This window comes from Ictalurus punctatus, unplaced genomic scaffold (genome assembly GCF_001660625.3).
Source record: "Ictalurus punctatus breed USDA103 unplaced genomic scaffold, Coco_2.0 Super-Scaffold_100046, whole genome shotgun sequence".
Lineage (NCBI taxonomy): Eukaryota > Metazoa > Chordata > Actinopteri > Siluriformes > Ictaluridae > Ictalurus > Ictalurus punctatus.
The window spans coordinates 5,517,926-5,530,676 of record NW_026521087.1 but is presented as its reverse complement, the minus strand read 5'-3'; the positions used below and the strand labels follow the sequence as shown (position 1 = coordinate 5,530,676).

The following is a 12,751-nucleotide window of genomic DNA, read 5'->3' as shown; positions in this document are numbered from 1 at the left end:
CACTACTCAAGTGTTAGTTTCTCAACAGCAGTGTGTAGTGTTAGAAATTAATTCTCATAGGAGTAATTCATTAAATCTCATAGTGTTAATTGCGTACTATTAAATGAGTTGCCTCTAACACTATAAAGTGTTAATATGCTACTGCACAATTAAAATAACATTTAAATGATTACAAATCTAAAAGGCAAATAAAGAAAAAAAAACAGCTGGTTGCTTTATAATAGTTTTCTTTTTTCAAGGGCGTTAACATTACTGACCCCTCAGGTCAAGTCTTTCTAAATATAACAATTGGGCACTATGTACTCTCTTTGATTATTCTCATTAGAGCACTGCTGATCAAATGGCCTAAAGTGTGTCAGTTCATTCACAGAGATGACAGAAAACTCATCCATTTGGTTATCTTCTTTACAGTATGCATTGAAGTGGTCATCATAGTACATCGTTTTTACATTGCAGGAAATAATGAAAGCACTCTCTTCATATATTATTATATCACAGATCTTTTTGAACACAGGGAGATCATAGGTACATCCAGTGCATATGAACACACCAACCTGATACTCAGTACCATAATGTCTGACCCACTTTGTACTTGTAACTGAGTTCTTCCCCACCTTGCAAGTTACAGATGGTTTTTGATGTAGGACCAAATTCAAACCTTCTAAAACAATCATTTTCACAGTTAAATGCCAATTGACGTTGATGTTGCTTTACTAATGATTTAATGAGATTCTTGAAATTTGTGCCACATCTTTTGAAAATATGGTGCTTAGCTTCAAATCGCATTCACCACATATGGATAAGAGGGACATTTTTTTTTATGCATCTCAGATAGTTCATCATCAAGTGGTGCTTGGGAATCGATGTCTTATCAGGAAACAATTCTTTGAATAGAGTATGGTGATCACAGATCAGATGTTTTAAGTAACATATCATCCCATCAGTTATGGTGTAGGAGAACACCATGACTGTATGGCATTCAAACCCAGGTGTTTGCCCATATCATCAATTTTTAACCCACTTGGTTTGTTTTTACGGTCTGTGTAACCATAATTAAAGCTGTGCATCCTGTTTAACAAGGTACTCAAAAACCAGTTTAAGTTCATACTGTACCACACCCTCTAGCAGATCATGCATGATGTCAACAGCATAGTTATCAGTACAATGGAAATACTCTAATGAATTGAGCGCACATGACTTTTTGACACCATATATTGACCGTAGTTCATGATTTTCATTTAGTGCCTTACAATGTTCAGTATGAACCTCTTTGGAACGAAAAATTAACCCAGAATGATCTTCAGTAAATATAGATTGAACTTCTTCCTTACTAATTAAACAAAGCCTACAGAAATTAGTTGCACTGTAAGATTCCCAGCAAGCCATTTAAAGCCAAATTATCTCCTGTTACTTGAATTACTGAGCCAAACAATGGTTGTTCAAAACAAGGAAGCTGTATGCCTTCGGTTTCTAAGATTTTCAGGTCATCAATAAGGGGCTTTAGTATCACATCAAAACCATATGTCTTAAGATCTTCCGTGTAGAATCAAGCTGCAAGATGTACATTAATCAGTACAGAGTTACACTTGGGTGGAAGATTTTTTAGAGTAAAATAGATTCAACCAAGTTTGTGGATCCCCCTCTTGGAACCTAGAGGGTTAGCAGTTTCAAAATCATTGTGATAGAGTAGAATCTGAAAAGCGTGCTTTTGCTGTGAGAACAGTGCATGGTTTTGGAAACACGACCCATCAGTAATGTCTTTGTAAACTCCAACTTTGTAAACTTGGGCGATCATTTGAACATTCTGCCTCATATTCTCCCTGAGTGGAAAGATCCTGATTAGTATCAATCTCCTGATCCATAGTGTGACTATGTACCTTGCTGAGGTGTTTTCAGAAGCCACTATATGTACAAAATGATAACAGGCGACCTGGCTCTCCACATTTTAAATGTAACTTTTTGCTAGGATATAAACCATGTTGAAATTTTAAATGTTGACGAAGAGCCAAACAAGTTCTGAGGTATGCTTTACATTCAAAACATGTGAACATCTTCAAGGCAGTTAATCTCACTGCAGCAATCATGCTCGAAGTTCTTTAACACGCGGGCTCTCCATTGCTCTTCTGACATCGATGTTATAGATAGTGGTTTGGATAAATGTGTAGAAATCACAAAGAGCTTTATCATATGAGAAACTGAAGACATAGTGAGCTTTGAACAGTTCATCAAAAGCTGCCACTGATGTGTGCGCCTTACATGGGATCGCCTTTTGGTCAATAATAACGTAGAACTTTGGGATATCCTTCTTTCACTCACCGATGCAGAGGAGAAATGGTTGTCTTGTGTCAGCACTCTCAATGAAGGTAGTCACACTGGCTCCTTCCTGAAGGTCAGCAAAGGGACATAAAATAAATATGAAAATAAAACTCTGCATGTTTTTTACATTATCACTAGCACCGTCACATCTTGTTTGTAGGTGGAGTATGCAAAATGAGATGCAGGTCTCAGAATCCCAAAATAATCTACACCTCAAGAGTTCGTAAAATTAAGATCTGATGTTTAAATATTAACTTTTGCATACCTTAAGATAGCTCACAAGATGGCTGGTTGCTTGAGCTGAACTGATCTTGGATATTTTTTTCTGGCCTCTTGAGGTTAGAGGGAGCAGATGCAGCTGCAAAAGGATTGAGGACATGTCACTGTCCCATCGTAAAGACATCATAAAATAATTAAATGATCTCTCTTTAATTATTTTTTTAAAGACTGGAACATTTTTAAAATACAAAACAGTTTATACTGACCATTGTAGTCCTCAGATTCAGGTTCAGTTCCTGACAGCAGCTCGCCCATATTCTTAAGAGTCTTGCAGTCTGCAATGATTTTTGGCTTGAAGAATATTGACCACATTGCCAGGAACTTCTGAGACACTTTGTCACCAAACATCATGGAGAAATCCTGGTCGATCTTTAAACAAGGTTCATACAGGTTTAAACACAACGGACATAAATGGATAAAAGCTCAAATACTAAAAATTAAGATCTGCTGTGTTATTTATGCATACATTTGGGATATAAAAGATTAGAACGTTGAATTTCTCAGTTTGCACCGGCCTGTTGTTGTTATGGTGATCACTGAACAACTCCTTTCTCTACTGTACCAGTGAACTCCTTTAATAACTACAGAGAAGGTCATTTCCTTTTCAAAACTATTTCCAAAGCTAAATATTTTCTTACCAATCCAGATACAGCAAGGAAACAAGTGAACAAATCCAGGACTGAAGATGATGCATCCTCACCGACCATCTTCGGTCAATACTGGAAAGTCGCTCATCTTCTCATCAGTGAAATGTCGTATTGTAGATATCGCCTCCCTGCACTCCTCACCAAATAGCTGTTGACAAGTTAAGAGAGATTCTTGTCTGTTTTTTGGACCATCCTGAAGAACAGTCTTGGAATAACACCGGGAGCCAGCACAGGTGTTATGTTGAACTGTCTTGGCTTCAAGAATGAATTACTCAACACAATAAGTTCACACAATGACTATATAAAATTACAAAAACAAGTGGAAAATACAAAGCTGAGCAACCTATAAACACTCATCTAAAACAAGATCATTTTAACTTTAAAACTATAAAAGGGAAGAAAATATAAACACACACACTGGTTTGGGTTTTCAGACAAAACTTACATATCCATGTTTGGAGAAAGGATCTTGGAGGTATGGAAAAAGTGTCACAATTCCCAGTGCATAATTGGTCTTCACACTTGACCATGGAATCATCCTTTCAAAATAAATCAATTTACTTTGCAAGTGTGTATGTTTTGCAAGAAGTTAAAGGATAAATTCTCCTTTTATAGCAACACAGAATAGCATTCTTTATCTGTGCCACATGAATCTGTTGTGATGACAAAGGGAGGGAAGTGACCTCCAATTCTTACCCATGTAGCTCTAACATATGCCACACGTAAACAGATGGTGAACGTCCTGGTTGCAGACATGTTAGTGTTTTGGTCTTTTCATACTCCTTGAAGATTTCCTCACCCTTTCGATTGGCCCTCAGAACACAATCAACTTTCTGTCAAAACATCTTACATCGTTATGACATGCTCATGGAAATTTAAGAGGATTTTTAATGCCTTTCCTTTATGTCGAGAATACATTTACAAAACACTTCTACAGATAAGTATCAATAATAAACAATTACGTAATTGAGAATTTTAAATGCATTTATTCAAAGCTTACCTGTCTTGCTTCATTCTGCTCCATTAACCCTGTTGGGTTCCTACTCTTTCGTGTGGACTCCAGGACATCTGATGAATGGGATGAAGCTGGGGATAGTGGAGTCAGTACAGAGGAGGATGCTTGATCTGAGACCAGCTGAACATCCAGATCTACAAAATCACAGACAGAACAAAATCAATTTAAAATATACATGTATTTATCAGTAACAAAAGCATTTCAACAAATACTTGAATGGTTACATAAAAAATATAAAGTATATTATCTTCATTAAGTACTTTCCATATAAGAATAAGATGTATGTAACGTAATGATCAATAGTATAGCAAATGATAATAGTTTGAGGTTCTTCAAAAAGATATTTTAGACTCTGCTCCTAGGTAACTACATGGCCTCGTCTATTTCACTCGAGAATATCCACAAATAGGGAAGAACATTACAAAAATAAAGGTAATGTATACAATAATTATCATGAACGGGTTTAAAAAGGGGAGAGAGAGTAATAGTAATCGTAATATTTCTTGGCCAACTACCACAAAACTTGGAACAGAATACCCCTTCAGGGAAACTGCCGTTCCTGAGTTTGGACACACGAGGGCAGTCAAGCTCCATCCAGCACAACGCCGCCTGAAACAGAAGGTAGGTTTGGGCTATTTTACACTGACGCAGCTCATCAGCGTTATTACTGTGCATTGTCTAGTTTTCACGTATCAAGGACAATACACGGAGCTTCTGAAATGTTTAACAGCATCATCATTATGATTTATTTTTTTAAAGAACATACCCTATTCTCTAGACATGGAAATGTTTTTTTTTTTTTTTTTTTTAAGTTTACATTGTCACACAGCAGCTGTACAGATATCTGGATATATTATTTCAATGTCCATTCTTAAACACGACAGATGAACAAACAAAGAAACTAAGCACATGAAAAGGTTAGATAGACCAATGATTAAACACTACTCCGTTCAAATGAATACAGAGGCCCGCTCTGATACCACAACGTTTAAAAACCTCGACATTCGCGGCGTCATAAAGGGAACAACCGTCAAGCATACCATCAGGAAACTTACAGAACTCTGAACGTGACGTCATAACAGATCTTATGGCTCGCTCCTCCGATTTGACTACATATGTCTGTGCGCGCGCGCCGGGGAGACTGACCTAGACACGGTATAAGGACAACACACATTTAAAACATATTAACACATTAACATTATATCATGTACATAGCAGTATAGTTATCATAATAAATTACACAAATTAATTGCTAATATTAACATTATTAATGTCTTTCTTAATATTATTAGTCATTTCATTCTCATCACTGCTCCTACGTAACTTCATGTGTTCCCTAGGTGGCCTCGTCTATTTCGCTCGAGAATATATAAGGTTATTACCATTTTATTCCCTATTTATTCATTTTAACATGAGCTCATGTCTACAATTGTTAAAGAACAACAATAATTATCATGGACGGGACAAAAGGGAAGAGAGAGATTAATAATAATATCATGTAATAGTTCTTGCCCAGAAATCCGCTTCTAGAAAATTGCCGTTCCCGAGTTTGGACACACGGGGGCAGTCAAGCTCCATCCAGCACAACGCCGCCCGGAACAGAAGGTAGGTTTGAGCTATTTTACAGACACAGCTCATTCCTGTGCATTGTGTTGTTCGGACATAACCACAATTAACGGCTCATCTATAAAAACAAACATTAATATTCATAGCACTATATTTAATATAAAACCTTGTTTTTATAAACCTTGATTTTATTTAAACAATTTAAACACACACACATATATACATATACATATACATATATATATATATAGTGTCATTTTATCTCTGTACCACGTTCTAATAATGAAACTGCCGAAGAAAGAAAATTTTCTGTTTTCTGAGACGATGAAGTGGCTCTTAAAAGAGCCTTTGTGTTTACTAGACGGAGTTGTGGTTTAAGCGCGTTCTCCGCGAATACGGCGGGCCAGCTGAATATCCTTGGGCATGATGGTCACTCTCTTGGCGTGGATAGCACACAGGTTGGTGTCCTCGAACAGACCAACCAGGTATGCCTCGCTCGCTTCCTGCAGGGCCATGACGGCCGAGCTCTGGAAACGCAAGTCGGTCTTGAAGTCCTGAGCGATTTCTCTCACCAGGCGCTGGAAGGGCAGCTTACGGATGAGCAGCTCAGTAGACTTCTGATAACGGCGGATCTCCCTCAGAGCCACGGTGCCGGGCCTGTAACGGTGAGGCTTCTTCACGCCGCCGGTAGCCGGCGCGCTCTTGCGGGCAGCCTTAGTGGCGAGCTGCTTCCTTGGCGCCTTGCCACCGGTGGACTTACGGGCGGTCTGCTTAGTTCTTGCCATAGCGTCGAACTCTGCACTTCACGGATAGAAAAGCAGAATAAACTGCGGCCTTTTTAAGCCATAACGCCACCCTGCGCTGATTGGGCGTCTCGAACGCGCTCGTCTGCTATTCGATAGAACGTTTTACGTCACCTGTTGACTATTGGACCGTCTTCTCTGCCACCGTTCGAAACACAAGACGCCCGCCAAAATTCTATTCTATTGGCGCTCTCTGTAACACAAATGCTTTGTTCATTAGAAACGCACACAGCGCCGTCACAAACCATTTTCACTCCTCAGACTTCATTTAACCAGCACGCTAACTGCTATTGTTCTCCTAGTCATTACTTAAATATGGTATTAAATCATGACTACAAAATTATCGTCCTTTTTTTTTATTTATAAATATGCTGTCTTAAAAGTGCACAATTTCACTCCTCAGATTTCATTTAGACAACACGCTAACTACCACTATTATTACTACTACTACTTAACGTTATCACATAGTTATTAGCAAAGTATAACGCTTCTGTTTTCATTTCAAACGTGCTGACTTTCTAGTGCACACTTTCAGTAGAAAAACGGGTGTAAAATTGCACTTTTGAAGCAGAGATGGTGGCTCTTAAAAGAGCCTTTGGGTACTGACAAAGCAGCAGTGGACGAGTTTACTTAGTCTTGACGGCCTTCTCGGTCTTTTTGGGCAAAAGCACAGCCTGAATGTTGGGCAGCACACCACCCTGAGCGATGGTCACTCCGCCGAGCAGTTTGTTCAGCTCCTCGTCGTTACGCACGGCGAGCTGCAAGTGGCGGGGAATGATACGAGTTTTCTTGTTGTCACGGGCGGCGTTACCGGCCAACTCCAGAATCTCAGCGGTCAGATACTCCAACACTGCGGCCAGGTAGACCGGAGCGCCGGCACCGACGCGCTCGGCATAGTTGCCTTTACGCAGAAGCCTGTGCACACGTCCCACGGGGAACTGAAGTCCAGCCCTGGATGAACGAGTCTTGGCCTTAGCTCTAGCTTTTCCGCCGGTTTTTCCTCTGCCACTCATCTTGATGCTCAAATCTGTTCTAACAACAACTCCGAAATGAACGTTACACCCCGAGGTCTCCGTGATATAGACAAAACGGCCACTCTCTTATTCGCTAAGAACGCAATGGCAGATTAGCCAATCACAAACAGGCCGTCGAATTCCAGCGTCACCCCTCCCACCCCTGTTTGTGCTTGTGTGTGTGTGTGTGTGTGTGTGTGTGTGTGTGTGTGTGTGTGTGTGTGTGTGTGTGTGTGTGAGAGAGAGAGAGAGCGCGAATGAAAACAGACAGAAGGGAATATTCATACAAAAGCACGAACTAACAACTATATACTGAATTTATTTATTCTTATCATTAACATTGATTTATTATGTATCAATATGTTATCCTACATATTCTGTGATCGTTTTGGAGATCAGGAATGACGTTTAGGAATCACGATCAGGATTCTATTCTACTGTACTCTAATCAGTATCAGCTTGTGGCTGTGTACATGATATGTAGTAGATATGCGTATCCATACTATTGTATGTTTCTAACGTGTATTGCTTTGATTACATAAAGCTTGACTGAAAATGTTGCTCTTTAAAGGAAAATATGGGTGGCTCTTAAAAGAGCCGTTTAAGGAACAAAAGCATGAAAGAAACAAACGTCTTTACTTCTTTTTGGGTGCTGCCTTCTTCGCCTTTGCCGCTTTAGGCTTTGTGGTCTTGGGCTTGACAGCTTTCGCTTTTTTGGGGCTCTTGGCTGCCTTTTTAGGGGTCGCGGGCTTTTTCGCCTTCTTCGGGCTCTTGGTGGCTTTCTTTGCGGCGGCTGTGGGCTTCTTCGCCTTCTTAGGAGACTTCTTGGCCGCGGCGGCGGGTTTCTTGGCCGCTACCTTCTTGGGCTTCTTAGTAGCGGCGGGCTTTTTCGCTTTGGGCGCGGCTTTCTTCACGGGCTTCTTGTCTTCGGTCTGCTTCTTGTTCAGCTTGAAAGAGCCAGACGCGCCGGTCCCTTTGGTCTGCACCAGAGTCCCTTTAGTCACGAGACCCTTAACGGCGATCTTGACGCGGGAGTTGTTCTTCTCCACATCGTATCCGCCGGCAGCCAGCGCTTTCTTCAGCGCAGCGAGAGACACGCCGCTCCTCTCCTTAGACGAGGAAACGGCTTTGACGATCAGCTCGCCGACGCTAGGGCCGGCTTTTTTTGCTCTCGAAGCTGCTTTCTTCTTGGGCGCTTTGGCCGGCGCGGCGGCGGGAGAGGGTGCGACTTCTGCCATCTCTCTTAGAACTACGTAGAATACACGAGTCGTACGCTGTACGTTAGTGTGTAACACAGGATCCTCCCTCCCCGCGGCCGGGGGCTGGTCTTAAAAACAGATATGAGAGCGTTGTAGACTCAACTCGCGCGCCGCTGAATGAATTCACGGACGCGGCGCGCGCTCAGATGTGTTTTCTCGTGGCATTTCTCGGTGAAAATCCCACTCGCAAGACGAGATTCAAAACGTTGAAGCACACGCTGAGCGAGGACGGGCTTTCTCGTTTCTCCCGTGGCCCGGCTAGAGAGCAACAGTCTCGCGCAGCGCACATGAAAAGGCGCGGCGCGCGTTGTACTCAAGCCGGCGGGCTGCGCATTTGGTGCGATGTGGTGTGTAAAAACCGGCGAAAAGCAGGTACGGCCGTCGTATGCGTTCTGGGCCGAGTTAAAGAGGAGCCTTGGGAACGAGCCTGATGTCTTTGCAGCTGTCGAGTGGTGTGTGTAGTATCGGAAGCAGAGCGCGTTGGGGGCAATGTAAAGCACAGCGCGCGTGACTATAGGCTCCGCTATAGCCGTGTGTGTGTGTGTGTGTGTGTGTGTGTGTGTGTGTTGTATTCCATGCTGCTAGAACATTCTTTTCAATGTCTATGTGCTACTAGAACACTCTTTTGAATGACTTTGTGCTAATGTCACATTAGTTCAAATGACTATGTGCTACTACAACAGTTAAATCAGAGATGCCCAAACTACGGGCTGTGGGCCAAAGTTGGCCCGTGGTGACTTGATTTGGCCCGCCATGCCATGTGTGAGAAGGGGGGGGGTTAATTGATGCTGATCTTCATTTCTAATTTAACATTTTTTTATTATTATTTTTGAGCTACAAAAAATGTAAATTGAAATTAAATGTAGAGAATAAGAATTAGAATTTTATTTAATGTATATGCATACTTCAAGGCCAGCATGCATTGCGACAGTCAACAAACAGGTAATAATGGAGAGATCCAGGCACTGGCACACAGACAAGAGGAAATTTAAAAAGATTTGTCAAGTTGACTTTTTATTTACTGAAATCAACTCAAAGGCAGTGTGTCTAGTTTGCAAGCAGTCAGTTGCTGTTTTGAAAGAGTACAAAATCCGTCATTATGAAACAAAACCTTCTTCAACTTTCTCAAAGGACAGTGGCGAGGCATAAAACAGAAGGCTAACGAGCTGCTTGCTAAACTTCGATCTGAGCAGAGCACACTGCTACGTCCTTCATCAGCTCAAGAAAGTGCCACACGGGCCAGCTATCAGATTTCCTGTATTTTACATCAAGAACAGCTATGTGCCCAATCCATCGGGCTTGTGGATGTGATGCGTGACGTCGTCAAAATTGTGAATGATATACACTCCAAGGTGCTCTCTCACCTGCAGTTCAAGGTACTGTTGGATGAGATGGATGCACAATATGGTGATGTGTTGTACCACCAGGAGGTTAGATGGCTGAGCAGAGGAAAAGTTCTCAGGAGATTTTTTGATCTGCGTGATGAGATCAGAGCTTTTCAGGAAAGCAAGATTGGTAGTATTCAAGAGCCCATGGATAAGAAATGGCTTTCTGACCTGGCTTTCCTGGTGGACGTCACAGAGCTGCTCAATGTTTTAAATGTTCAGCTCCAGGGAAAAGACCAGATTATCACTCAGCTTTTTTATCACGTCAGAGCCTACAAACAAAAAGTACTGCTGCTCAGAAGACATCTCTCAGCAGGTAACATTCACAATTATAATATGCACCATAATTTTATGAGCAGTTATTGTTATTATTAATACCTATATTTAGTTAGCATTTATATCCAGTGGTGTCAGCTTTGGGTTTTTTTGTTAATCAAGCTGATAAATTTTGTGTCAAAGTTCTCTTAAATTATCCTGATTTAATTTCCTTGTTTTGTCAGTTATTTATTCTATTTGCCTCCCTCTCTCTTCTTTCACTCCCTGTCTCACACTGTTCCTCTCTCGCTCATCTCCACATCCAGGAAATTTAGCCAATTTTCCCTGTTTTAGAGAGGCAGGCATGATGAAAGAGAAGGTACCTGAGTATGATGCTGTTCTCAGCAACCTTATCCAGGAGTTTGACAGTCGCTTTGAGGACTTCAGACACACTGCATCTGACTTTGAGTGGTTTGTTCAACCTTTCACCATCAGTGTGGACACAGTCAGTGATGATCTTCAGATGGAACCAATTGAGCTTCAGTGTGATTCAGAACTCAAACACAAGTTCAGGTCCCTTCCCTTGACAGACTTCTACAAATGTGTCCCAGCAAACAGGTTCCCAAAGATGTGCAAACAGGCACAAGTGATGCTGTCTCTGTTTGGCAGTACCTACCACTGTGAACAGACTTTCAGTCTGATGAACTTAAACAAGTGTAAACTGAGATGTAAAGTAACTGACATTCACCTCCATAATATCTTGACTTTGACAGTAAGTCCACTGCATCCCAATTTGGAAAAACTTTTGAAAAATAAGGTCCAGCTTCATGTGTCTCATTAGAGGTCACTGATATGTGCCTTAGGCATTAGGTATTGAACATGTATTATAAATGGGATTGGTTCTATGCTTTAATTATACTATAAGTTTCATTGAACTATAGAACTCTGAAAATAAAACTGCATTAGTGAAGCAGATACAGACTAACGTTTTCTATTAATTGATTTATTTGTAAATATTATGAAATGATAAATGAGAACCATGGCAACTTTAATTTTAATATAATACAGTTTGGTATAATGCAACTACTTTTGCCCCACAGCCCTCAATCAAGTTTGATTTTTGGCCCTTCACAAGAAAAAGTTTTGGCACCCGTGATTTAGAATGATTATGTGCTATTAGAAAACCATTTTCAACTACTTCCTGTTGCTACAATCTTAATACGAATAACTTTGTGCTGCTAAAGTCCCATTTTGCATTGCTCAGATTATACAACCCCCGAAACCGTGCTACAACCCTGTTTAGATTTACTCATCTCTGCATTTAGCAGACTGCTAGAATTACCCAAAAGCCTGAACATCCGCGGGAGTGCAGCGCTTCAGAAGTCCCCCTCCCTTTCTCTCTCACACACACACACAGCGAGAGAGAAAGCGAAAGGGAGAAAATTACTCTTTGTATGAAAAGTGGGTGGCTCTTAAAAGAGCCGTTGGGTTGATGAAGACGGCGGTAACGTGCTTTACTTGGAGCTGGTGTACTTGGTCACGGCCTTTGTGCCTTCGGACACGGCGTGCTTGGCCAGCTCGCCGGGAAGCAACAGGCGCACGGCGGTCTGGATCTCCCTGGAGGTGATGGTGGAGCGCTTGTTATAACGAGCCAGACGAGAAGACTCACCGGCGATGCGCTCAAAAATATCATTCACGAAAGAATTCATGATGCCCATGGCCTTGGATGAGATGCCGGTGTCAGGATGCACCTGCTTCAGGACCTTGTACACGTAGATGGCGTAGCTCTCCTTCCTGGACTTTCTGCGCTTCTTGCCTCCTTTGCCGGCCGTCTTGGTCACGGCTTTCTTTGAGCCCTTCTTGGGCGCGGTCTTGGCTGGATCGGGCATGATGCTGCTCCTCGAGTATCCGAACAGTAAATAACTAGCGCCCGCCTCGCGCCCGCTCTATTTACAGACCCACATGCTAATGACGCCCAGACAAGACACCTTTTTTTTGATTGGACACAATTCGATACCTCCCCCTGCATGGCGCCTCCTACTGCATTCTGCTCCCTCCCTCCCTCCATGCTTCCTCCGATACGCTTTGTTTCCCTTCCCGCCCTTGTACTTTCAGGACAACGTGCACTATGAAAAAACAATTGGCTTGAGAAAAAATCGTTTTATATTATATATGCATGTATGCGTGTGTATGAGACAGAGAGAGAAATATAG

The 12,751-nt window shown here is 41.7% G+C and overlaps 4 protein-coding genes across 8 annotated transcripts; 1 reads left to right on the top strand and 3 right to left on the bottom strand.

The window, feature by feature from the left end:
- Positions 1 to 3,498: 3,498 nt before the first annotated feature.
- On the bottom strand, positions 3,499 to 9,133 carry LOC128630142 (histone H1-like). 3 transcript variants are annotated; one of them, XR_008394435.1, is made up of 5 exons: positions 8,279 to 9,133; positions 5,313 to 5,403; positions 4,773 to 4,866; positions 3,939 to 4,391; positions 3,499 to 3,781 (listed from the first exon to the last, which is right to left on the bottom strand). XR_008394435.1 is itself a non-coding variant. In XM_053678754.1 (2 exons), exons 1-2 carry the CDS (start codon positions 8,875 to 8,877, stop codon positions 5,367 to 5,369), a joined length of 636 nt encoding a protein of 211 aa, XP_053534729.1. In that variant the 5' UTR covers positions 8,878 to 9,133; the 3' UTR covers positions 4,873 to 5,366. The 3 variants fall into 3 exon arrangements, 1 of the variants encoding a protein (XP_053534729.1); XR_008394436.1 differs by having other exon boundaries at positions 3,499 to 4,391; XM_053678754.1 differs by lacking the exons at positions 3,499 to 3,781; positions 3,939 to 4,391; positions 4,773 to 4,866 and having other exon boundaries at positions 4,873 to 5,403.
- On the top strand, positions 5,358 to 11,379 carry LOC128630133 (general transcription factor II-I repeat domain-containing protein 2A-like). 3 transcript variants are annotated; one of them, XM_053678737.1, is made up of 5 exons: positions 5,358 to 5,412; positions 5,598 to 5,631; positions 5,763 to 5,862; positions 10,030 to 10,599; positions 10,865 to 11,379. In XM_053678737.1, exons 4-5 carry the CDS (start codon positions 10,209 to 10,211, stop codon positions 11,377 to 11,379), a joined length of 906 nt encoding a protein of 301 aa, XP_053534712.1. In that variant the 5' UTR covers positions 5,358 to 5,412; positions 5,598 to 5,631; positions 5,763 to 5,862; positions 10,030 to 10,208. The 3 variants fall into 3 exon arrangements, with proteins under 3 accessions (XP_053534712.1, XP_053534711.1, XP_053534713.1); XM_053678736.1 differs by having other exon boundaries at positions 5,384 to 5,412; positions 5,598 to 5,862; XM_053678738.1 differs by lacking the exon at positions 5,358 to 5,412 and having other exon boundaries at positions 5,572 to 5,631.
- LOC128630154 (histone H3) lies at positions 6,151 to 6,693 on the bottom strand. The gene has a single exon (XM_053678776.1). It carries the CDS (start codon positions 6,606 to 6,608, stop codon positions 6,198 to 6,200), a length of 411 nt encoding a protein of 136 aa, XP_053534751.1. The 5' UTR covers positions 6,609 to 6,693; the 3' UTR covers positions 6,151 to 6,197.
- A 124-nt stretch (positions 11,380 to 11,503) lies between the features above and the next one.
- On the bottom strand, positions 11,504 to 12,751 carry LOC128630162 (histone H2B-like). Its single transcript, XM_053678786.1, has one exon. It carries the CDS (start codon positions 12,425 to 12,427, stop codon positions 12,053 to 12,055), a length of 375 nt encoding a protein of 124 aa, XP_053534761.1. The 5' UTR covers positions 12,428 to 12,751; the 3' UTR covers positions 11,504 to 12,052.